At 40.9% G+C, this 26489-nt stretch overlaps 1 protein-coding gene across 10 annotated transcripts in view; it reads right to left on the bottom strand.

Moving 5' to 3' along the window:
- The window catches only part of zbtb11 (zinc finger and BTB domain containing 11), a 55696-nt gene that overhangs the window by 18560 nt on the left and 10647 nt on the right, over positions 1–26489 (bottom strand). For 9 of the 10 annotated variants that reach the window (XR_011667931.1, XR_011667926.1, XR_011667927.1 and 6 more), the window contains exons 5-6: positions 25043–25348; positions 736–970 (exon numbers count right to left, since the gene is read on the bottom strand). Coding sequence is in view for 3 of the 10 variants with exons in the window: in XM_071342271.1 (XP_071198372.1) it covers positions 736–970; positions 25043–25348 (541 nt within the window). In the remaining 7 variants the exon portion in view is untranslated. The remainder of the gene's footprint in view (positions 1–735; positions 971–25042; positions 25349–26489) is intronic. The other variant, XM_071342270.1, reaches the window with a different exon arrangement.

Genomic DNA, 26489 nt, shown 5'->3' with positions numbered 1-26489 from the left:
AATATATTGAACTATCTTGCTGCATTGCGTAAACGCAGATGGAAAACGTTTCTTATTGTCATTTCTGCTCGACTTCAGACTAAATTTTGTACTTCAGGTTGCGTTTCTCCAATCAGACGAGAAACCTTTGCTCTTGTCGTCAGACCAATCAAATTCCCGCATTCACAAACGGGCATTGGATCAGCAGACGGCGCTCTGACCGATAGCAGAGAGGAAGAGACGATAGTTACTTTTCTCCGGTAGTGTTACTAAGTTAAAATGCAAGATTAAGTTTAAAGCGAAACATTAGGAAATGTAGCTGGCTGCATTCGTTTGATAGTAAACATAAGAAATCTGATGGTCATCCATCATCTTTGTGATAAAAACTAAAAAGTTTTTCTCCACTAATCAACAAAATATTATTGCATTTCAACATTAAAAACACACATGAAATGGTTTAAAAACAGATTTTTTTTGACGGGCTGTGTTTTGAAAATGTTGATTTCGGAAAGCTTAACGTGATTACCACCCAGTAATCACCAGATTACCACAAATACACCATGACAGCGCAATACACAAGGGGTGGAACAGTGGCAAAGGTACCCACAGGACAAACAGAATAATATTAGGCTGAGGAGAGATTAAATAGCATTAATACAACAAAAATAATTCTAAACACACCTTTAGTTTACAAAGTTAAACAACAGATTAGATTTAAACAGGCGCTTTACCACCTGAGAGCTGGGAGAAACTGACCCGTGTGGTTCAGCATGTGGATCCTCAGAGAATACAGCTTAGGAAGAGTCTTTCCACAGATGTCACAGACAAACTCTCTCTTGGTGCGTCCCTTGGCCCTGACGTCCCCCTCGAGGCCCTCTTCGCCGTGGGGCTGAGGGACCCTGACCAGGGTGGGCCTCTGGCTCTTCTGGTGCTTGTGTCTGGCCAGATGGGCCCTCAGAGAGGCCGCGTACTGGAACTCCTTGTTACATAACTAGAGACAGAAGGATTGTAGTCAGCATTGCAGTCTGGTGAGACCACACAGCAGGGATCAGCAACTAGAAGTTCGGGGGGAGGGTGTGGGGTTGGGTGGCCAGAACATAATTACAAATAATTTGTAAACTGCAAATTTAACGCAAAAAAAAGGCCAAAACTGATATATTTCACTAAAACATAATAATTTCAAACCTTGCTTACATTTGTATATACGATCACAAACCCTGACGAATTGAGGCTGTTCTGAGGGCAAAAGGGGGAGGAAGGTTTCAACTCAATATTAGGAAGGGGTCTGGCTAACATTACATAGATAACATTATCAACCAAGTCCTGTTTCCAACGTGAATGAAAGACAACCTGAGGTAAGTATGTGATGGGGTGCAGTTACTGTAAATATGTCATTGAGAGCTCCATGGTCTAAACGGACCAATGACTGCCCTCCGTAATATTACAGTGCTGTTCACCGGGCGCTGAAAGACGTGGAGGTCGATTAAGGTAACCCCCCCCCCCCCCCCCCACACCAAACCTCTCTGATTCAGAGGGGTTGGGTTAAATGAGGAAGACACGTTTCAGTTGAATACATTGTACAACTGACTAGGTATCCCCCTTTCCCTCCGTATTGATACATCTCATTACAGTCTCTCTCTATATATCACGCGTGGGAAAACTTTGGAACAGATTTCCTAAATTAAAATCACTTGGAGCTGATTGATTTTATATATATATATATATATATCTCTCTATCTATATATATAAATATATATATAATATATATGTATCAATATATGAGAGATTTTATATATATATAAACCTTTCTTTGATAAAAAAATAATAATTTGTATATATATAAAATCTCTCTCACATATATATATATCTATATAGAGAGAGATTTTAAATATATACAAATTTATATTTTTTGATCAAAGGTATATATATATATACATTTTTAATATAAACGTTTTTTGGATTATATAAATAAACACCTTTTAACTTGGGGGGCCAAATAAAATCCCCCGCAGGCCGCCAGTAGGGGAACCCTTCCATACACGACCATGAGAGATCATTCATATGACAACACTATAACGTCTCTGTTCACTCTGAAATACACCGCCTCTAAAGAAAAACAGGACAAGACCACTGGCTGCCAGTCAAACATGACTCAGACCACAGTGTCTCCCACCCCTCCTGTCTCAGCCTCAGACACAGACCTATTTAGAGGTACGTACACTACTACATCTAGAGAACAGTGTTGTCGGTACTACACTACTACATCTAGAGAACAGTGTTGTTGGTACGTACACTACTACATCTAGAGAACAGTGTTGTTGGTACGTACACTACTACATCTAGAGAACAGTGTTGTTGGTACTACACTACTACATCTAGAGAACAGTGTTGATGGTACGTACACTACTACATCTAGAGAACAGTGTTGTTGGTACGTACACTACTACATCTAGAGAACAGTGTTGATGGTACGTACACTACTACATCTAGAGAACAGTGTTGTTGGTACGTACACTACTACATCTAGAGAACAGTGTTGTCTGTACTACACTACTACATCTAGAGAACAGTGTTGTCGGTACGTACACTACTACATCTAGAGAACAGTGTTGTTGGTACGTACACTACTACATCTAGAGAACAGTGTTGTTGGTACGTACACTACTACATCTAGAGAACAGTGTTGTTGGTACGTACACTACTACATCTAGAGAACAGTGTTGTTGGTACGTACACTACTACATCTAGAGAACAGTGTTGTTGGTACGTACACTACTACACTACTACATCTAGAGAACAGTGTTGTTGGTACGTACACTACTACATCTAGAGAACAGTGTTGATGGTACGTACACTACTACATCTAGAGAACAGTGTTGTTGGTACGTACACTACTACATCTAGAGAACAGTGTTGTTGGTACGTACACTACTACATCTAGAGAACAGTGTTGATGGTACGTACACTACTACATCTAGAGAACAGTGTTGTTGGTACGTACACTACTACATCTAGAGAACAGTGTTGTCTGTACTACACTACTACATCTAGAGAACAGTGTTGTCGGTACGTACACTACTACATCTAGAGAACAGTGTTGTTGGTACTACACTACTACATCTAGAGAACAGTGTTGTTGGTACGTACACTACTACATCTAGAGAACAGTGTTGTCGGTACGTACACTACTACATCTAGAGAACAGTGTTGTTGGTACTACACTACTACATCTAGAGAACAGTGTTGTTGGTACTACACTACTACATCTAGAGAACAGTGTTGTTGGTACGTACACTACTACATCTAGAGAACAGTGTTGTCGGTACGTACACTACTACATCTAGAGAACAGTGTTGTTGGTACTACACTACTACATCTAGAGAACAGTGTTGTTGGTACGTACACTACTACATCTAGAGAACAGTGTTGTTGGTACGTACACTACTACATCTAGAGAACAGTGTTGTTGGTACGTACACTACTACATCTAGAGAACAGTGTTGTCGGTACTACACTACTACATCTAGAGAACAGTGTTGTTGGTACGTACACTACTACATCTAGAGAACAGTGTTGTTGGTACGTACACTACTACATCTAGAGAACAGTGTTGTTGGTACGTACACTACTACATCTAGAGAACAGTGTTGTTGGTACGTACACTACTACACTACTACATCTAGAGAACAGTGTTGTTGGTACGTACACTACTACATCTAGAGAACAGTGTTGTTGGTACGTACACTACTACACTACTACATCTAGAGAACAGTGTTGTTGGTACGTACACTACTACATCTAGAGAACAGTGTTGTCGGTACGTACACTACTACATCTAGAGAACAGTGTTGTCGGTACTACACTACTACATCTAGAGAACAGTGTTGTCGGTACGTACACTACTACATCTAGAGAACAGTGTTGTTGGTACGTACACTACTACATCTAGAGAACAGTGTTGATGGTACGTACACTACTACATCTAGAGAACAGTGTTGTTGGTACGTACACTACTACATCTAGAGAACAGTGTTGTTGGGACGTACACTACTACATCTAGAGAACAGTGTTGTTGGTACGTACACTACTACATCTAGAGAACAGTGTTGTTGGTACGTACACTACTACATCTAGAGAACAGTGTTGATGGTACGTACACTACTACATCTAGAGAACAGTGTTGTTGGTACGTACACTACTACATCTAGAGAACAGTGTTGTTGGTACGTACACTACTACATCTAGAGAACAGTGTTGTTGGTACGTACACTACTACACTACTACATCTAGAGAACAGTGTTGTTGGTACGTACACTACTACATCTAGAGAACAGTGTTGTTGGTACTACACTACTACATCTAGAGAACAGTGTTGTCGGTACGTACACTACTACATCTAGAGAACAGTGTTGTCGGTACGTACACTACTACATCTAGAGAACAGTGTTGTTGGTACGTACACTACTACATCTAGAGAACAGTGTTGTTGGTACGTACACTACTACATCTAGAGAACAGTGTTGTTGGTACGTACACTACTACATCTAGAGAACAGTGTTGTCGGTACGTACACTACTACATCTAGAGAACAGTGTTGTTGGTACTACACTACTACATCTAGAGAACAGTGTTGTTGGTACGTACACTACTACATCTAGAGAACAGTGTTGTCGGTACGTACACTACTACACTACTACATCTAGAGAACAGTGTTGTTGGTACGTACACTACTACATCTAGAGAACAGTGTTGACGGTACGTACACTACTACATCTAGAGAACAGTGTTGTTGGTACGTACACTACTACATCTAGAGAACAGTGTTGTCGGTACGTACACTACTACATCTAGAGAACAGTGTTGTTGGTACGTACACTACTACATCTAGAGAACAGTGTTGTTGGTACGTACACTACTACATCTAGAGAACAGTGTTGACGGTACGTACACTACTACATCTAGAGAACAGTGTTGATGGTACGTACACTACTACATCTAGAGAACAGTGTTGTTGGTACGTACACTACTACATCTAGAGAACAGTGTTGTTGGTACGTACACTACTACACTACTACATCTAGAGAACAGTGTTGACGGTACGTACACTACTACATCTAGAGAACAGTGTTGTTGGTACGTACACTACTACATCTAGAGAACAGTGTTGACGGTACGTACACTACTACATCTAGAGAACAGTGTTGACGGTACGTACACTACTACATCTAGAGAACAGTGTTGATGGTACGTACACTACTACATCTAGAGAACAGTGTTGTTGGTACGTACACTACTACATCTAGAGAACAGTGTTGTTGGTACGTACACTACTACATCTAGAGAACAGTGTTGTCGGTACGACACTACTACATCTAGAGAACAGTGTTGTCGGTACTACACTACTACATCTAGAGAACAGTGTTGTTGGTACGTACACTACTACATCTAGAGAACAGTGTTGTCGGTACTACACTACTACATCTAGAGAACAGTGTTGTTGGTACGTACACTACTACATCTAGAGAACAGTGTTGTCGGTACGTACACTACTACATCTAGAGAACAGTGTTGTCGGTACTACACTACTACATCTAGAGAACAGTGTTGTTGGTACGTACACTACTACATCTAGAGAACAGTGTTGTTGGTACGTACACTACTACATCTAGAGAACAGTGTTGTTGGTACGTACACTACTACATCTAGAGAACAGTGTTGTTGGTACGTACACTACTACATCTAGAGAACAGTGTTGTTGGTACGTACACTACTACATCTAGAGAACAGTGTTGTTGGTACGTACACTACTACATCTAGAGGACAGTGTTGTTGGTACGTACACTACTACATCTAGAGGACAGTGTTGTTGGTACGTACACTACTACATCTAGAGAACAGTGTTGTTGGTACGTACACTACTACATCTAGAGAACAGTGTTGTTGGTACGTACACTACTACATCTAGAGAACAGTGTTGTTGGTACGTACACTACTACATCTAGAGAACAGTGTTGTTGGTACGTACACTACTACATCTAGAGAACAGTGTTGTTGGTACGTACACTACTACATCTAGAGAACAGTGTTGTTGGTACGTACACTACTACATCTAGAGAACAGTGTTGTTGGTACGTACACTACTACATCTAGAGAACAGTGTTGTTGGTACGTACACTACTACATCTAGAGAACAGTGTTGTTGGTACGTACACTACTACATCTAGAGAACAGTGTTGTTGGTACGTACACTACTACATCTAGAGAACAGTGTTGTTGGTACGTACACTACTACATCTAGAGAACAGTGTTGTTGGTACGTACACTACTACATCTAGAGAACAGTGTTGTTGGTACGTACACTACTACATCTAGAGAACAGTGTTGTTGGTACGTACACTACTACATCTAGAGAACAGTGTTGTCGGTACGTACACTACTACATCTAGAGAACAGTGTTGTCGGTACGTACACTACTACATCTAGAGAACAGTGTTGTCGGTACGTACACTACTACATCTAGAGAACAGTGTTGTCGGTACTACACTACTACATCTAGAGAACAGTGTTGTCTGTACGTACACTACTACATCTAGAGAACAGTGTTGTCTGTACGTACACTACTACATCTAGAGAACAGTGTTGTTGGTACGTACACTACTACATCTAGAGAACAGTGTTGTTGGTACGTACACTACTACATCTAGAGAACAGTGTTGTTGGTACGTACACTACTACATCTAGAGAACAGTGTTGTTGGTACTACACTACTACATCTAGAGAACAGTGTTGTTGGTACGTACACTACTACATCTAGAGAACAGTGTTGTTGGTACGTACACTACTACATCTAGAGAACAGTGTTGTTGGTACTACACTACTACATCTAGAGAACAGTGTTGTTGGTACGTACACTACTACATCTAGAGAACAGTGTTGTTGGTACGTACACTACTACATCTAGAGAACAGTGTTGTTGGTACTACACTACTACATCTAGAGAACAGTATTGTCGGTACGTACACTACTACATCTAGAGAACAGTGTTGTTGGTACGTACACTACTACATCTAGAGAACAGTGTTGTCGGTACGTACACTACTACATCTAGAGAACAGTGTTGTCGGTACTACACTACTACATCTAGAGAACAGTGTTGTTGGTACGTACACTACTACACTACTACATCTAGAGAACAGTATTGTCGGTACGTACACTACTACATCTAGAGAACAGTGTTGTCGGTACGTACACTACTACATCTAGAGAACAGTGTTGTTGGTACGTACACTACTACATCTAGAGAACAGTGTTGTTGGTACGTACACTACTACATCTAGAGAACAGTGTTGTCGGTACGTACACTACTACATCTAGAGAACAGTGTTGTCGGTACGTACACTACTACATCTAGAGAACAGTGTTGTTGGTACTACACTACTACATCTAGAGAACAGTGTTGTTGGTACGTACACTACTACATCTAGAGAACAGTGTTGTTGGTACTACACTACTACATCTAGAGAACAGTGTTGTTGGTACTACACTACTACATCTAGAGAACAGTGTTGTTGGTACGTACACTACTACACTACTACATCTAGAGAACGGTGTTGTCGGTACTACACTACTACATCTAGAGAACAGTGTTGATGGTACGTACACTACTACATCTAGAGAACAGTGTTGATGGTACGTACACTACTACATCTAGAGAACAGTGTTGTCGGTACTACACTACTACATCTAGAGAACAGTGTTGATGGTACGTACACTACTACATCTAGAGAACAGTGTTGATGGTACGTACACTACTACATCTAGAGAACAGTGTTGATGGTACGTACACTACTACATCTAGAGAACAGTGTTGTCGGTACTACACTACTACATCTAGAGAACAGTGTTGATGGTACTACACTACTACATCTAGAGAACAGTGTTGTCGGTACGTACACTACTACATCTAGAGAACAGTGTTGTTGGTACGTACACTACTACATCTAGAGAACAGTGTTGTTGGTACGTACACTACTACATCTAGAGAACAGTGTTGATGGTACTACACTACTACATCTAGAGAACAGTGTTGTTGGTACGTACACTACTACATCTAGAGAACAGTGTTGTTGGTACGTACACTACTACATCTAGAGAACAGTGTTGTCGGTACGTACACTACTACATCTAGAGAACAGTGTTGTTGGTACTACACTACTACATCTAGAGAACAGTGTTGTTGGTACGTACACTACTACATCTAGAGAACAGTGTTGTTGGTACTACACTACTACATCTAGAGAACAGTGTTGTCGGTACTACACTACTACATCTAGAGAACAGTGTTGATGGTACGTACACTACTACATCTAGAGAACAGTGTTGTCGGTACTACACTACTACATCTAGAGAACAGTGTTGTCGGTACTACACTACTACATCTAGAGAACAGTGTTGTTGGTACTACACTACTACACTACTACATCTAGAGAACAGTGTTGTCGGTACTACACTACTACATCTAGAGAACAGTGTTGATGGTACGTACACTACTACATCTAGAGAACAGTGTTGTTGGTACGTACACTACTACATCTAGAGAACAGTGTTGTTGGTACGTACACTACTACATCTAGAGAACAGTGTTGATGGTACTACACTACTACATCTAGAGAACAGTGTTGTTGGTACGTACACTACTACATCTAGAGAACAGTGTTGTTGGTACGTACACTACTACATCTAGAGAACAGTGTTGTCGGTACGTACACTACTACATCTAGAGAACAGTGTTGTTGGTACTACACTACTACATCTAGAGAACAGTGTTGTTGGTACGTACACTACTACATCTAGAGAAAAGTGTTGTCGGTACTACACTACTACATCTAGAGAACAGTGTTGATGGTACGTACACTACTACATCTAGAGAACAGTGTTGTCGGTACTACACTACTACATCTAGAGAACAGTGTTGTCGGTACTACACTACTACATCTAGAGAACAGTGTTGTCGGTACGTACACTACTACATCTAGAGAACAGTGTTGTTGGTACGTACACTACTACATCTAGAGAACAGTGTTGTTGGTACGTACACTACTACATCTAGAGAACAGTGTTGTTGGTACGTACACTACTACATCTAGAGAACAGTGTTGTTGGTACGTACACTACTACATCTAGAGAACAGTGTTGTTGGTACGTACACTACTACATCTAGAGAACAGTGTTGTTGGTACGTACACTACTACATCTAGAGAACAGTGTTGTTGGTACGTACACTACTACATCTAGAGAACAGTGTTGTCGGTACGTACACTACTACATCTAGAGAACAGTGTTGTTGGTACGTACACTACTACATCTAGAGAACAGTGTTGTTGGTACTACACTACTACATCTAGAGAACAGTGTTGTTGGTACGTACACTACTACATCTAGAGAACAGTGTTGTCGGTACGTACACTACTACATCTAGAGAACAGTGTTGTTGGTACGTACACTACTACATCTAGAGAACAGTGTTGTTGGTACGTACACTACTACATCTAGAGAACAGTGTTGACGGTACGTACACTACTACATCTAGAGAACAGTGTTGATGGTACGTACACTACTACATCTAGAGAACAGTGTTGTTGGTACGTACACTACTACATCTAGAGAACAGTGTTGTTGGTACGTACACTACTACACTACTACATCTAGAGAACAGTGTTGACGGTACGTACACTACTACATCTAGAGAACAGTGTTGTTGGTACGTACACTACTACATCTAGAGAACAGTGTTGACGGTACGTACACTACTACATCTAGAGAACAGTGTTGACGGTACGTACACTACTACATCTAGAGAACAGTGTTGTCGGTACTACACTACTACATCTAGAGAACAGTGTTGATGGTACGTACACTACTACATCTAGAGAACAGTGTTGATGGTACGTACACTACTACATCTAGAGAACAGTGTTGTCGGTACTACACTACTACATCTAGAGAACAGTGTTGATGGTACGTACACTACTACATCTAGAGAACAGTGTTGATGGTACGTACACTACTACATCTAGAGAACAGTGTTGATGGTACGTACACTACTACATCTAGAGAACAGTGTTGTCGGTACTACACTACTACATCTAGAGAACAGTGTTGATGGTACTACACTACTACATCTAGAGAACAGTGTTGTCGGTACGTACACTACTACATCTAGAGAACAGTGTTGTTGGTACGTACACTACTACATCTAGAGAACAGTGTTGTTGGTACGTACACTACTACATCTAGAGAACAGTGTTGATGGTACTACACTACTACATCTAGAGAACAGTGTTGTTGGTACGTACACTACTACATCTAGAGAACAGTGTTGTTGGTACGTACACTACTACATCTAGAGAACAGTGTTGTCGGTACGTACACTACTACATCTAGAGAACAGTGTTGTTGGTACTACACTACTACATCTAGAGAACAGTGTTGTTGGTACGTACACTACTACATCTAGAGAACAGTGTTGTTGGTACTACACTACTACATCTAGAGAACAGTGTTGTCGGTACTACACTACTACATCTAGAGAACAGTGTTGATGGTACGTACACTACTACATCTAGAGAACAGTGTTGTCGGTACTACACTACTACATCTAGAGAACAGTGTTGTCGGTACTACACTACTACATCTAGAGAACAGTGTTGTTGGTACTACACTACTACACTACTACATCTAGAGAACAGTGTTGTCGGTACTACACTACTACATCTAGAGAACAGTGTTGATGGTACGTACACTACTACATCTAGAGAACAGTGTTGTTGGTACGTACACTACTACATCTAGAGAACAGTGTTGTTGGTACGTACACTACTACATCTAGAGAACAGTGTTGATGGTACTACACTACTACATCTAGAGAACAGTGTTGTTGGTACGTACACTACTACATCTAGAGAACAGTGTTGTTGGTACGTACACTACTACATCTAGAGAACAGTGTTGTCGGTACGTACACTACTACATCTAGAGAACAGTGTTGTTGGTACGTACACTACTACATCTAGAGAACAGTGTTGTTGGTACGTACACTACTACATCTAGAGAACAGTGTTGTTGGTACGTACACTACTACATCTAGAGAACAGTGTTGTCGGTACGTACACTACTACATCTAGAGAACAGTGTTGTTGGTACGTACACTACTACATCTAGAGAACAGTGTTGTTGGTACTACACTACTACATCTAGAGAACAGTGTTGTTGGTACGTACACTACTACATCTAGAGAACAGTGTTGTCGGTACGTACACTACTACATCTAGAGAACAGTGTTGTTGGTACGTACACTACTACATCTAGAGAACAGTGTTGTTGGTACGTACACTACTACATCTAGAGAACAGTGTTGACGGTACGTACACTACTACATCTAGAGAACAGTGTTGATGGTACGTACACTACTACATCTAGAGAACAGTGTTGTTGGTACGTACACTACTACATCTAGAGAACAGTGTTGTTGGTACGTACACTACTACACTACTACATCTAGAGAACAGTGTTGACGGTACGTACACTACTACATCTAGAGAACAGTGTTGTTGGTACGTACACTACTACATCTAGAGAACAGTGTTGACGGTACGTACACTACTACATCTAGAGAACAGTGTTGACGGTACGTACACTACTACATCTAGAGAACAGTGTTGATGGTACGTACACTACTACATCTAGAGAACAGTGTTGTTGGTACGTACACTACTACATCTAGAGAACAGTGTTGTTGGTACGTACACTACTACACTACTACATCTAGAGAACAGTGTTGTCGGTACTACACTACTACATCTAGAGAACAGTGTTGATGGTACGTACACTACTACATCTAGAGAACAGTGTTGATGGTACGTACACTACTACATCTAGAGAACAGTGTTGTCGGTACTACACTACTACATCTAGAGAACAGTGTTGATGGTACGTACACTACTACATCTAGAGAACAGTGTTGATGGTACGTACACTACTACATCTAGAGAACAGTGTTGATGGTACGTACACTACTACATCTAGAGAACAGTGTTGTTGGTACGTACACTACTACATCTAGAGAACAGTGTTGTTGGTACGTACACTACTACACTACTACATCTAGAGAACAGTGTTGTCGGTACTACACTACTACATCTAGAGAACAGTGTTGATGGTACGTACACTACTACATCTAGAGAACAGTGTTGATGGTACGTACACTACTACATCTAGAGAACAGTGTTGTCGGTACTACACTACTACATCTAGAGAACAGTGTTGATGGTACGTACACTACTACATCTAGAGAACAGTGTTGATGGTACGTACACTACTACATCTAGAGAACAGTGTTGATGGTACGTACACTACTACATCTAGAGAACAGTGTTGTCGGTACTACACTACTACATCTAGAGAACAGTGTTGATGGTACGTACACTACTACATCTAGAGAACAGTGTTGATGGTACGTACACTACTACATCTAGAGAACAGTGTTGATGGTACGTACACTACTACATCTAGAGAACAGTGTTGTCGGTACTACACTACTACATCTAGAGAACAGTGTTGATGGTACTACACTACTACATCTAGAGAACAGTGTTGTCGGTACGTACACTACTACATCTAGAGAACAGTGTTGTTGGTACGTACACTACTACATCTAGAGAACAGTGTTGTTGGTACGTACACTACTACATCTAGAGAACAGTGTTGATGGTACTACACTACTACATCTAGAGAACAGTGTTGTTGGTACGTACACTACTACATCTAGAGAACAGTGTTGTTGGTACGTACACTACTACATCTAGAGAACAGTGTTGTCGGTACGTACACTACTACATCTAGAGAACAGTGTTGTTGGTACTACACTACTACATCTAGAGAACAGTGTTGTTGGTACGTACACTACTACATCTAGAGAACAGTGTTGTTGGTACTACACTACTACATCTAGAGAACAGTGTTGTCGGTACTACACTACTACATCTAGAGAACAGTGTTGATGGTACGTACACTACTACATCTAGAGAACAGTGTTGTCGGTACTACACTACTACATCTAGAGAACAGTGTTGTCGGTACTACACTACTACATCTAGAGAACAGTGTTGTTGGTACTACACTACTACACTACTACATCTAGAGAACAGTGTTGTCGGTACTACACTACTACATCTAGAGAACAGTGTTGATGGTACGTACACTACTACATCTAGAGAACAGTGTTGTTGGTACGTACACTACTACATCTAGAGAACAGTGTTGTTGGTACGTACACTACTACATCTAGAGAACAGTGTTGATGGTACTACACTACTACATCTAGAGAACAGTGTTGTTGGTACGTACACTACTACATCTAGAGAACAGTGTTGTTGGTACGTACACTACTACATCTAGAGAACAGTGTTGTCGGTACGTACACTACTACATCTAGAGAACAGTGTTGTTGGTACTACACTACTACATCTAGAGAACAGTGTTGTTGGTACGTACACTACTACATCTAGAGAACAGTGTTGTCGGTACTACACTACTACATCTAGAGAACAGTGTTGATGGTACGTACACTACTACATCTAGAGAACAGTGTTGTCGGTACTACACTACTACATCTAGAGAACAGTGTTGTCGGTACTACACTACTACATCTAGAGAACAGTGTTGTCGGTACGTACACTACTACATCTAGAGAACAGTGTTGTTGGTACTACACTACTACATCTAGAGAACAGTGTTGTTGGTACGTACACTACTACATCTAGAGAACAGTGTTGTTGGTACGTACACTACTACATCTAGAGAACAGTGTTGTTGGTACGTACACTACTACATCTAGAGAACAGTGTTGTTGGTACTACACTACTACATCTAGAGAACAGTGTTGTTGGTACGTACACTACTACATCTAGAGAACAGTGTTGATGGTACGTACACTACTACACTACTACATCTAGAGAACAGTGTTGTTGGTACGTACACTACTACATCTAGAGAACAGTGTTGATGGTACGTACACTACTACATCTAGAGAACAGTGTTGATGGTACTACACTACTACATCTAGAGAACAGTATTGTTGGTACGTACACTACTACATCTAGAGAACAGTGTTGTTGGTACGTACACTACTACATCTAGAGAACAGTGTTGATGGTACGTACACTACTACATCTAGAGAACAGTGTTGTTGGTACGTACACTACTACACTACTACATCTAGAGAACAGTGTTGTTGGTACGTACACTACTACATCTAGAGAACAGTGTTGTCGGTACTACACTACTACATCTAGAGAACAGTGTTGTCGGTACTACACTACTACATCTAGAGAACAGTGTTGTTGGTACGTACACTACTACATCTAGAGAACAGTGTTGTTGGTACGTACACTACTACATCTAGAGAACAGTGTTGTTGGTACTACACTACTACATCTAGAGAACAGTGTTGTCGGTACTACACTACTACATCTAGAGAACAGTGTTGTTGGTACGTACACTACTACATCTAGAGAACAGTGTTGTTGGTACGTACACTACTACATCTAGAGAACAGTGTTGTTGGTACTACACTACTACATCTAGAGAACAGTGTTGTCGGTACTACACTACTACATCTAGAGAACAGTGTTGTTGGTACGTACACTACTACATCTAGAGAACAGTGTTGTCGGTACGTACACTACTACATCTAGAGAACAGTGTTGTTGGTACTACACTACTACATCTAGAGAACAGTGTTGTTGGTACGTACACTACTACACTACTACATCTAGAGAACAGTGTTGTTGGTACTACACTACTACATCTAGAGAACAGTGTTGTTGGTACTACACTACTACATCTAGAGAACAGTGTTGTCGGTACGTACACTACTACATCTAGAGAACAGTGTTGTTGGTACGTACACTACTACACTACTACATCTAGAGAACAGTGTTGTTGGTACTACACTACTACATCTAGAGAACAGTGTTGTTGGTACTACACTACTACATCTAGAGAACAGTGTTGTCGGTACGTACACTACTACATCTAGAGAACAGTGTTGTTGGTACGTACACTACTACACTACTACATCTAGAGAACAGTGTTGTTGGTACTACACTACTACATCTAGAGAACAGTGTTGTTGGTACTACACTACTACATCTAGAGAACAGTGTTGTTGGTACGTACACTACTACACTACTACATCTAGAGAACAGTGTTGTTGGTACTACACTACTACATCTAGAGAACAGTGTTGTTGGTACGTACACTACTACATCTAGAGAACAGTGTTGTTGGTACTACACTACTACATCTAGAGAACAGTGTTGTTGGTACGTACACTACTACATCTAGAGAACAGTGTTGTTGGTACGTACACTACTACATCTAGAGAACAGTGTTGTTGGTACTACACTACTACATCTAGAGAACAGTGTTGATGGTACGTACACTACTACACTACTACATCTAGAGAACAGTGTTGTTGGTACGTACACTACTACATCTAGAGAACAGTGTTGATGGTACGTACACTACTACATCTAGAGAACAGTGTTGATGGTACTACACTACTACATCTAGAGAACAGTATTGTTGGTACGTACACTACTACATCTAGAGAACAGTGTTGTTGGTACGTACACTACTACATCTAGAGAACAGTGTTGATGGTACGTACACTACTACATCTAGAGAACAGTGTTGTTGGTACGTACACTACTACACTACTACATCTAGAGAACAGTGTTGTTGGTACGTACACTACTACATCTAGAGAACAGTGTTGTTGGTACTACACTACTACATCTAGAGAACAGTGTTGTTGGTACGTACACTACTACATCTAGAGAACAGTGTTGTTGGTACTACACTACTACATCTAGAGAACAGTGTTGTTGGTACGTACACTACTACATCTAGAGAACAGTGTTGATGGTACGTACACTACTACATCTAGAGAACAGTGTTGATGGTACTACACTACTACATCTAGAGAACAGTGTTGTCGGTACGTACACTACTACATCTAGAGAACAGTGTTGTCGGTACTACACTACTACATCTAGAGAACAGTGTTGTTGGTACGTACACTACTACATCTAGAGAACAGTGTTGTTGGTACGTACACTACTACATCTAGAGAACAGTGTTGTTGGTACGTACACTACTACATCTAGAGAACAGTGTTGTTGGTACTACACTACTACATCTAGAGAACAGTGTTGTTGGTACTACACTACTACATCTAGAGAACAGTGTTGTTGGTACGTACACTACTACATCTAGAGAACAGTGTTGTTGGTACGTACACTACTACATCTAGAGAACAGTGTTGTTGGTACGTACACTACTACATCTAGAGAACAGTGTTGTTGGTACTACACTACTACATCTAGAGAACAGTGTTGTTGGTACGTACACTACTACATCTAGAGAACAGTGTTGTTGGTACGTACACTACTACATCTAGAGAACAGTATTGTTGGTACGTACACTACTACATCTAGAGAACAGTGTTGTTGGTACGTACACTACTACATCTAGAGAACAGTGTTGTTGGTACGTACACTACTACATCTAGAGAACAGTGTTGTTGGTACGTACACTACTACATCTAGAGAACAGTGTTGTTGGTACTACACTACTACATCTAGAGAACAGTGTTGTTGGTACGTACACTACTACATCTAGAGAACAGTGTTGTTGGTACGTACACTACTACATCTAGAGAACAGTATTGTTGGTACGTACACTACTACATCTAGAGAACAGTGTTGTTGGTACGTACACTACTACATCTAGAGAACAGTGTTGTCGGTACGTACACTACTACATCTAGAGAACAGTGTTGTCGGTACTACACTACTACATCTAGAGAACAGTGTTGTTGGTACGTACACTACTACATCTAGAGAACAGTGTTGATGGTACGTACACTACTACATCTAGAGAACAGTGTTGATGGTACTACACTACTACATCTAGAGAACAGTATTGTTGGTACGTACACTACTACATCTAGAGAACAGTGTTGTTGGTACGTACACTACTACATCTAGAGAACAGTGTTGATGGTACGTACACTACTACATCTAGAGAACAGTGTTGTTGGTACGTACACTACTACACTACTACATCTAGAGAACAGTGTTGTTGGTACGTACACTACTACATCTAGAGAACAGTGTTGTTGGTACTACACTACTACATCTAGAGAACAGTGTTGTTGGTACGTACACTACTACATCTAGAGAACAGTGTTGTTGGTACTACACTACTACATCTAGAGAACAGTGTTGTTGGTACGTACACTACTACATCTAGAGAACAGTGTTGATGGTACGTACACTACTACATCTAGAGAACAGTGTTGTTGGTACGTACACTACTACATCTAGAGAACAGTGTTGTCGGTACGTACACTACTACATCTAGAGAACAGTGTTGTCGGTACTACACTACTACATCTAGAGAACAGTGTTGTTGGTACGTACACTACTACATCTAGAGAACAGTGTTGTTGGTACGTACACTACTACATCTAGAGAACAGTGTTGTTGGTACGTACACTACTACATCTAGAGAACAGTGTTGTTGGTACTACACTACTACATCTAGAGAACAGTGTTGTTGGTACGTACACTACTACATCTAGAGAACAGTGTTGTTGGTACGTACACTACTACATCTAGAGAACAGTGTTGTCGGTACGTACACTACTACATCTAGAGAACAGTGTTGTCGGTACGTACACTACTACATCTAGAGAACAGTGTTGTTGGTACGTACACTACTACATCTAGAGAACAGTGTTGTTGGTACGTACACTACTACATCTAGAGAACAGTGTTGTTGGTACGTACACTACTACATCTAGAGAACAGTGTTGTCGGTACGTCACACTTACTACATCTAGAGAACAGTGTTGTTGGTACGTACACTACTACATCTAGAGAACAGTGTTGTTGGTACGTACACTACTACATCTAGAGAACAGTGTTGTTGGTACGTACACTACTACATCTAGAGAACAGTGTTGTTGGTACGTACACTACTACATCTAGAGAACAGTGTTGTTGGTACGTACACTACTACATCTAGAGAACAGTGTTGTTGGTACGTACACTACTACATCTAGAGAACAGTGTTGTCGGTACGTACACTACTACATCTAGAGAACAGTGTTGTTGGTACGTACACTACTACATCTAGAGAACAGTGTTGTCGGTACGTACACTACTACATCTAGAGAACAGTGTTGTCGGTACGTACACTACTACATCTAGAGAACAGTGTTGTCGGTACGTACACTACTACATCTAGAGAACAGTGTTGTCGGTACGTACACTACTACATCTAGAGAACAGTGTTGTCGGTACGTACACTACTACATCTAGAGAACAGTGTTGTCGGTACGTACACTACTACATCTAGAGAACAGTGTTGTTGGTACTACACTACTACATCTAGAGAACAGTGTTGTCGGTACGTACACTACTACATCTAGAGAACAGTGTTGTTGGTACGTACACTACTACATCTAGAGAACAGTGTTGTTGGTACGTACACTACTACATCTAGAGAACAGTGTTGATGGTACGTACACTACTACATCTAGAGAACAGTGTTGTTGGTACTACACTACTACATCTAGAGAACAGTGTTGTTGGTACGTACACTACTACATCTAGAGAACAGTGTTGTTGGTACGTACACTACTACATCTAGAGAACAGTGTTGTTGGTACTACACTACTACATCTAGAGAACAGTGTTGTCGGTACGTACACTACTACATCTAGAGAACAGTGTTGTTGGTACGTACACTACTACATCTAGAGAACAGTGTTGTTGGTACTACACTACTACATCTAGAGAACAGTGTTGTTGGTACGTACACTACTACATCTAGAGAACAGTGTTGTTGGTACTACACTACTACATCTAGAGAACAGTGTTGTCGGTACGTACACTACTACATCTAGAGAACAGTGTTGATGGTACGTACACTACTACACTACTACATCTAGAGAACAGTGTTGATGGTACGTACACTACTACATCTAGAGAACAGTGTTGTTGGTACGTACACTACTACATCTAGAGAACAGTGTTGTTGGTACGTACACTACTACATCTAGAGAACAGTGTTGTCGGTACGTACACTACTACATCTAGAGAACAGTGTTGTTGGTACGTACACTACTACATCTAGAGAACAGTGTTGTTGGTACGTACACTACTACACTACTACATCTAGAGAACAGTGTTGTTGGTACGTACACTACTACATCTAGAGAACAGTATTGTTGGTACGTACACTACTACATCTAGAGAACAGTGTTGTTGGTACTACACTACTACACTACTACATCTAGAGAACAGTGTTGACGGTACGTACACTACTACATCTAGAGAACAGTGTTGTTGGTACGTACACTACTACATCTAGAGAACAGTGTTGTTGGTACGTACACTACTACATCTAGAGAACAGTGTTGTTGCGTATCTACACTACTACATCTAGAGAACAGTGTTGTTGGTACTACACTACTACATCTAGAGAACAGTGTTGTTGGTACGTACACTACTACATCTAGAGAACAGTGTTGTCGGTACGTACACTACTACATCTAGAGAACAGTGTTGTTGGTACTACACTACTACATCTAGAGAACAGTGTTGTCGGTACGTACACTACTACATCTAGAGAACAGTGTTGTTGGTACTACACTACTACATCTAGAGAACAGTGTTGTCGGTACGTACACTACTACATCTAGAGAACAGTGTTGTTGGTACGTACACTACTACATCTAGAGAACAGTGTTGTTGGTACGTACACTACTACATCTAGAGAACAGTGTTGTTGGTACGTACACTACTACATCTAGAGAACAGTGTTGTCGGTACGTACACTACTACATCTAGAGAACAGTGTTGTCGGTACGTACACTACTACATCTAGAGAACAGTGTTGTTGGTACGTACACTACTACATCTAGAGAACAGTGTTGTTGGTACGTACACTACTACACTACTACATCTAGAGAACAGTGTTGTTGGTACGTACACTACTACATCTAGAGAACAGTGTTGTTGGTACGTACACTACTACATCTAGAGAACAGTGTTGTCGGTACTGCACTACTACACTACTACATCTAGAGAACAGTGTTGTCGGTACGTACACTACTACATCTAGAGAACAGTGTTGTCGGTACGTACACTACTACATCTAGAGAACAGTGTTGTCGGTACGTACACTACTACATCTAGAGAACAGTGTTGTCGGTACGTACACTACTACATCTAGAGAACAGTGTTGTTGGTACGTACACTACTACATCTAGAGAACAGTGTTGTCGGTACGTACACTACTACATCTAGAGAACAGTGTTGTCGGTACGTACACTACTACATCTAGAGAACAGTGTTGTTGGTACGTACACTACTACATCTAGAGAACAGTGTTGTCGGTACGTACACTACTACATCTAGAGAACAGTGTTGTTGGTACGTACACTACTACATCTAGAGAACAGTGTTGTCGGTACGTACACTACTACATCTAGAGAACAGTGTTGTCGGTACGTACACTACTACACTACTACATCTAGAGAACAGTGTTGTTGGTACGTACACTACTACATCTAGAGAACAGTGTTGTTGGTACGTACACTACTACATCTAGAGAACAGTGTTGTCGGTACGTACACTACTACATCTAGAGAACAGTGTTGTTGGTACGTACACTACTACATCTAGAGAACAGTGTTGTTGGTACGTACACTACTACACTACTACATCTAGAGAACAGTGTTGTCGGTACGTACACTACTACATCTAGAGAACAGTATTGTCGGTACGTACACTACTACATCTAGAGAACAGTGTTGTTGGTACTACACTACTACACTACTACATCTAGAGAACAGTGTTGTTGGTACGTACACTACTACATCTAGAGAACAGTGTTGTTGGTACTACACTACTACATCTAGAGAACAGTGTTGTTGGTACGTACACTACTACATCTAGAGAACAGTGTTGTTGGTACTACACTACTACATCTAGAGAACAGTGTTGTTGGTACGTACACTACTACATCTAGAGAACAGTGTTGTTGGTACGTACACTACTACATCTAGAGAACAGTGTTGTTGGTACGTACACTACTACATCTAGAGAACAGTGTTGTTGGTACTACACTACTACATCTAGAGAACAGTGTTGTTGGTACGTACACTACTACATCTAGAGAACAGTGTTGTTGGTACGTACACTACTACATCTAGAGAACAGTGTTGTTGGTACGTACACTACTACATCTAGAGAACAGTGTTGTTGGTACGTACACTACTACATCTAGAGAACAGTGTTGTTGGTACTACACTACTACATCTAGAGAACAGTGTTGTTGGTACGTACACTACTACATCTAGAGAACAGTGTTGTTGGTACTACACTACTACACTACTACATCTAGAGAACAGTGTTGTCGGTACTACACTACTACATCTAGAGAACAGTGTTGTCGGTACGTACACTACTACATCTAGAGAACAGTGTTGTTGGTACTACACTACTACATCTAGAGAACAGTGTTGTTGGTACGTACACTACTACATCTAGAGAACAGTGTTGTTGGTACGTACACTACTACATCTAGAGAACAGTGTTGTTGGTACTACACTACTACATCTAGAGAACAGTGTTGTTGGTACGTACACTACTACATCTAGAGAACAGTGTTGTTGGTACTACACTACTACACTACTACATCTAGAGAACAGTGTTGTCGGTACGTACACTACTACATCTAGAGAACAGTGTTGTCGGTACTACACTACTACATCTAGAGAACAGTGTTGTTGGTACTACACTACTACATCTAGAGAACAGTGTTGTTGGTACGTACACTACTACATCTAGAGAACAGTGTTGTTGGTACGTACACTACTACACTACTACATCTAGAGAACAGTGTTGTTGGTACGTACACTACTACATCTAGAGAACAGTGTTGTCGGTACGTACACTACTACATCTAGAGAACAGTGTTGTCGGTACGTACACTACTACACTACTACATCTAGAGAACAGTGTTGACGGTACGTACACTACTACATCTAGAGAACAGTGTTGTTGGTACTACACTACTACACTACTACATCTAGAGAACAGTGTTGTTGGTACGTACACTACTACATCTAGAGAACAGTGTTGTCGGTACGTACACTACTACATCTAGAGAACAGTATTGTCGGTACGTACACTACTACATCTAGAGAACAGTGTTGTTGGTACTACACTACTACATCTAGAGAACAGTGTTGTTGGTACTACACTACTACATCTAGAGAACAGTGTTGTTGGTACGTACACTACTACATCTAGAGAACAGTGTTGTCGGTACTACACTACTACATCTAGAGAACAGTGTTGTCGGTACGTACACTACTACATCTAGAGAACAGTGTTGTTGGTACGTACACTACTACATCTAGAGAACAGTGTTGTTGGTACGTACACTACTACATCTAGAGAACAGTGTTGTTGGTACTACACTACTACATCTAGAGAACAGTGTTGTCGGTACGTACACTACTACATCTAGAGAACAGTATTGTCGGTACGTACACTACTACATCTAGAGAACAGTGTTGTCGGTACGTACACTACTACATCTAGAGAACAGTATTGTCGGTACGTACACTACTACATCTAGAGAACAGTGTTGTTGGTACGTACACTACTACATCTAGAGAACAGTGTTGTTGGTACGTACACTACTACATCTAGAGAACAGTGTTGTCGGTACGTACACTACTACATCTAGAGAACAGTGTTGTTGGTACGTACACTACTACATCTAGAGAACAGTGTTGTTGGTACGTACACTACTACATCTAGAGAACAGTGTTGTTGGTACGTACACTACTACATCTAGAGAACAGTGTTGTTGGTACGTACACTACTACATCTAGAGAACAGTGTTGTTGGTACGTACACTACTACATCTAGAGAACAGTGTTGTTGGTACTACACTACTACACTACTACATCTAGAGAACAGTGTTGTTGGTACTACACTACTACACTACTACATCTAGAGAACAGTGTTGTTGGTACTACACTACTACACTACTACATCTAGAGAACAGTGTTGTTGGTACGTACACTACTACATCTAGAGAACAGTATTGTCGGTACGTACACTACTACATCTAGAGAACAGTGTTGTCGGTACGTACACTACTACAGCTAGAGAACAGTGTTGTTGGTACGTACACTACTACATCTAGAGAACAGTGTTGTTGGTACTACACTACTACATCTAGAGAACAGTGTTGTTGGTACGTACACTACTACATCTAGAGAACAGTGTTGTTGGTACGTACACTACTACATCTAGAGAACAGTGTTGTCGGTACTACACTACTACATCTAGAGAACAGTGTTGTTGGTACTACACTACTACATCTAGAGAACAGTGTTGTTGGTACGTACACTACTACATCTAGAGAACAGTATTGTCGGTACTACACTACTACATCTAGAGAACAGTGTTGTTGGTACGTACACTACTACATCTAGAGAACAGTGTTGTTGGTACGTACACTACTACATCTAGAGAACAGTGTTGTTGGTACGTACACTACTACATCTAGAGAACAGTGTTGTTGGTACGTACACTACTACATCTAGAGAACAGTGTTGATGGTACGTACACTACTACATCTAGAGAACAGTGTTGTTGGTACTACACTACTACATCTAGAGAACAGTGTTGTTGGTACGTACACTACTACATCTAGAGAACAGTGTTGTTGGTACTACACTACTACATCTAGAGAACAGTGTTGTCGGTACGTACACTACTACATCTAGAGAACAGTGTTGTTGGTACGTACACTACTACATCTAGAGAACAGTGTTGTTGGTACTACACTACTACATCTAGAGAACAGTGTTGTTGGTACTACACTACTACATCTAGAGAACAGTGTTGTTGGTACTACACTACTACATCTAGAGAACAGTGTTGATGGTACGTACACTACTACATCTAGAGAACAGTGTTGTTGGTACTACACTACTACATCTAGAGAACAGTGTTGTTGGTACTACACTACTACATCTAGAGAACAGTGTTGATGGTACGTACACTACTACATCTAGAGAACAGTGTTGTTGGTACTACACTACTACATCTAGAGAACAGTGTTGTTGGTACGTACACTACTACATCTAGAGAACAGTGTTGTTGGTACGTACACTACTACATCTAGAGAACAGTGTTGATGGTACTACACTACTACATCTAGAGAACAGTGTTGTTGGTACGTACACTACTACATCTAGAGAACAGTGTTGTCGGTACGTACACTACTACATCTAGAGAACAGTGTTGTTGGTACTACACTACTACATCTAGAGAACAGTGTTGTTGGTACTACACTACTACATCTAGAGAACAGTGTTGTTGGTACGTACACTACTACATCTAGAGAACAGTGTTGTTGGTACTACACTACTACATCTAGAGAACAGTGTTGATGGTACGTACACTACTACATCTAGAGAACAGTGTTGTTGGTACTACACTACTACATCTAGAGAACAGTGTTGTTGGTACTACACTACTACATCTAGAGAACAGTGTTGATGGTACGTACACTACTACATCTAGAGAACAGTGTTGTTGGTACGTACACTACTACATCTAGAGAACAGTGTTGTTGGTACGTACACTACTACATCTAGAGAACAGTGTTGTTGGTACTACACTACTACATCTAGAGAACAGTGTTGTTGGTACTACACTACTACATCTAGAGAACAGTGTTGACGGTACGTACACTACTACATCTAGAGAACAGTGTTGTTGGTACGTACACTACTACATCTAGAGAACAGTGTTGTTGGTACGTACACTACTACATCTAGAGAACAGTGTTGTCGGTACGTACACTACTACATCTAGAGAACAGTGTTGTTGGTACGTACACTACACTTGTATCCTCTGGTCTTCTCGTGTTTGAGTGTGTGCATGATGAGAGCGTAGCGCCGGTGAAACGACAGGCCACACTCTGAACAGGCGTGTTCTCCCTCCACCTCACTCCCTCCGTCTGGCTGGTCGGGTCCTAGACCCGGCTCTGGCCCCTCCCCCACAGGCTGCTCTGTGATAGGTGCTCCGTCTACAATGCCGTCTGGTGATAGGACGCCCTCAGTCTCTGTCTGGACAACATTCTCCATCCCAGCCACCGCAGCTTCCATCTCTTCAACGAGCCTCTTGGCGGGTCTACCCCTCTTCTTGAGGGTGTTGGGGTTTGGAAAAGAGATACAGAACAGTTAGGATGGGTAACACACACTACCAGTCAAAAGTTAAGTTTGGACACACCTACTCATTCAAGGGTTAGTCTTAATTTTAATAATTTTCTCCATTGTAGAATAATAGTGAAGACATCAACACTATAAAATAACACATATGGAATCATGTAGTAACCAAAAAAGTGTTAAACAAATCAAAATATATTTTATATTTGAGATTCTTCAAAGTTGCCACCCTTTGCCTTGATGACAGCTTTGCCCAATCTTGGCATTCTCTCAACCAGCTTCATGAGGTAGTCACCTGGAATGCCTTTTAATTAACAGATGTGACTTGTTAAAAGTTCATTTGTGGAATTTCTTTCCTTCTTAATGCGTTTGAGCCAATCAGTTGTGTTGTGACAAGGTAGGGGTGGTATACAGAAGATAGCCCTATTTGGTATAATACAAAGTCCATATTATGGCAAGAACAGCTCAAATAAGCAAAGAGAAACGACAGTCCATCATTTAAGACATGAAGGTCAGTCAACACGGAACACTTCAAGAACTTTGAAAGTTTCTTCAAGTGCAGTCGCAAAAACCATCAAGCGCTATGATGAAACTGGCTATCATGAGGACCACCACAGGAAAGAAAGACCCAGAGTTACCTCTGCTGCAGAGGATAAGTTCATTAGAGTTACCAGACTCCGAATAATAATAATTAGAGACTTGCTTGGGCCAAGAAACATGAGCAATGGACATTAGACCGGTGGAAATCTGTCCAAATTTGAGCATGTGTGGTTCCCACCACGAAGCATGGAGGAGGTGGTGTGGGGGTTCTATGCTGGTGACACTGTCTGTGATTTATTTAGAATTCAAGGCACACTGAACCAGCATGGCTACCACAGCATTCTGCAGCGATACGCCATCCCATCTGGTTTGCGCTTAGAGGGACTATCATTTGTTTTTCAACAGGACAATGTCCCAACACACCTCCAGGCTGTGTAAGGGCTATTTGACCAAGGAGAGTGATGGAGTGCTGCATCAGTTGACCTGGCCTCCGCAATCACCCGACCTCAACCCAGTTGAGATGGTTTGGGACGAGTTGGACCGCAGAGTGAAGGAAAAGCAGCCAACAAGTGCTCAG

The sequence above is a fragment of the Salvelinus alpinus genome, chromosome 15, assembly GCF_045679555.1.
Source record: "Salvelinus alpinus chromosome 15, SLU_Salpinus.1, whole genome shotgun sequence".
NCBI lineage: Eukaryota > Metazoa > Chordata > Actinopteri > Salmoniformes > Salmonidae > Salvelinus > Salvelinus alpinus.
This window is presented reverse-complemented; position numbering and strand designations above follow the sequence as displayed.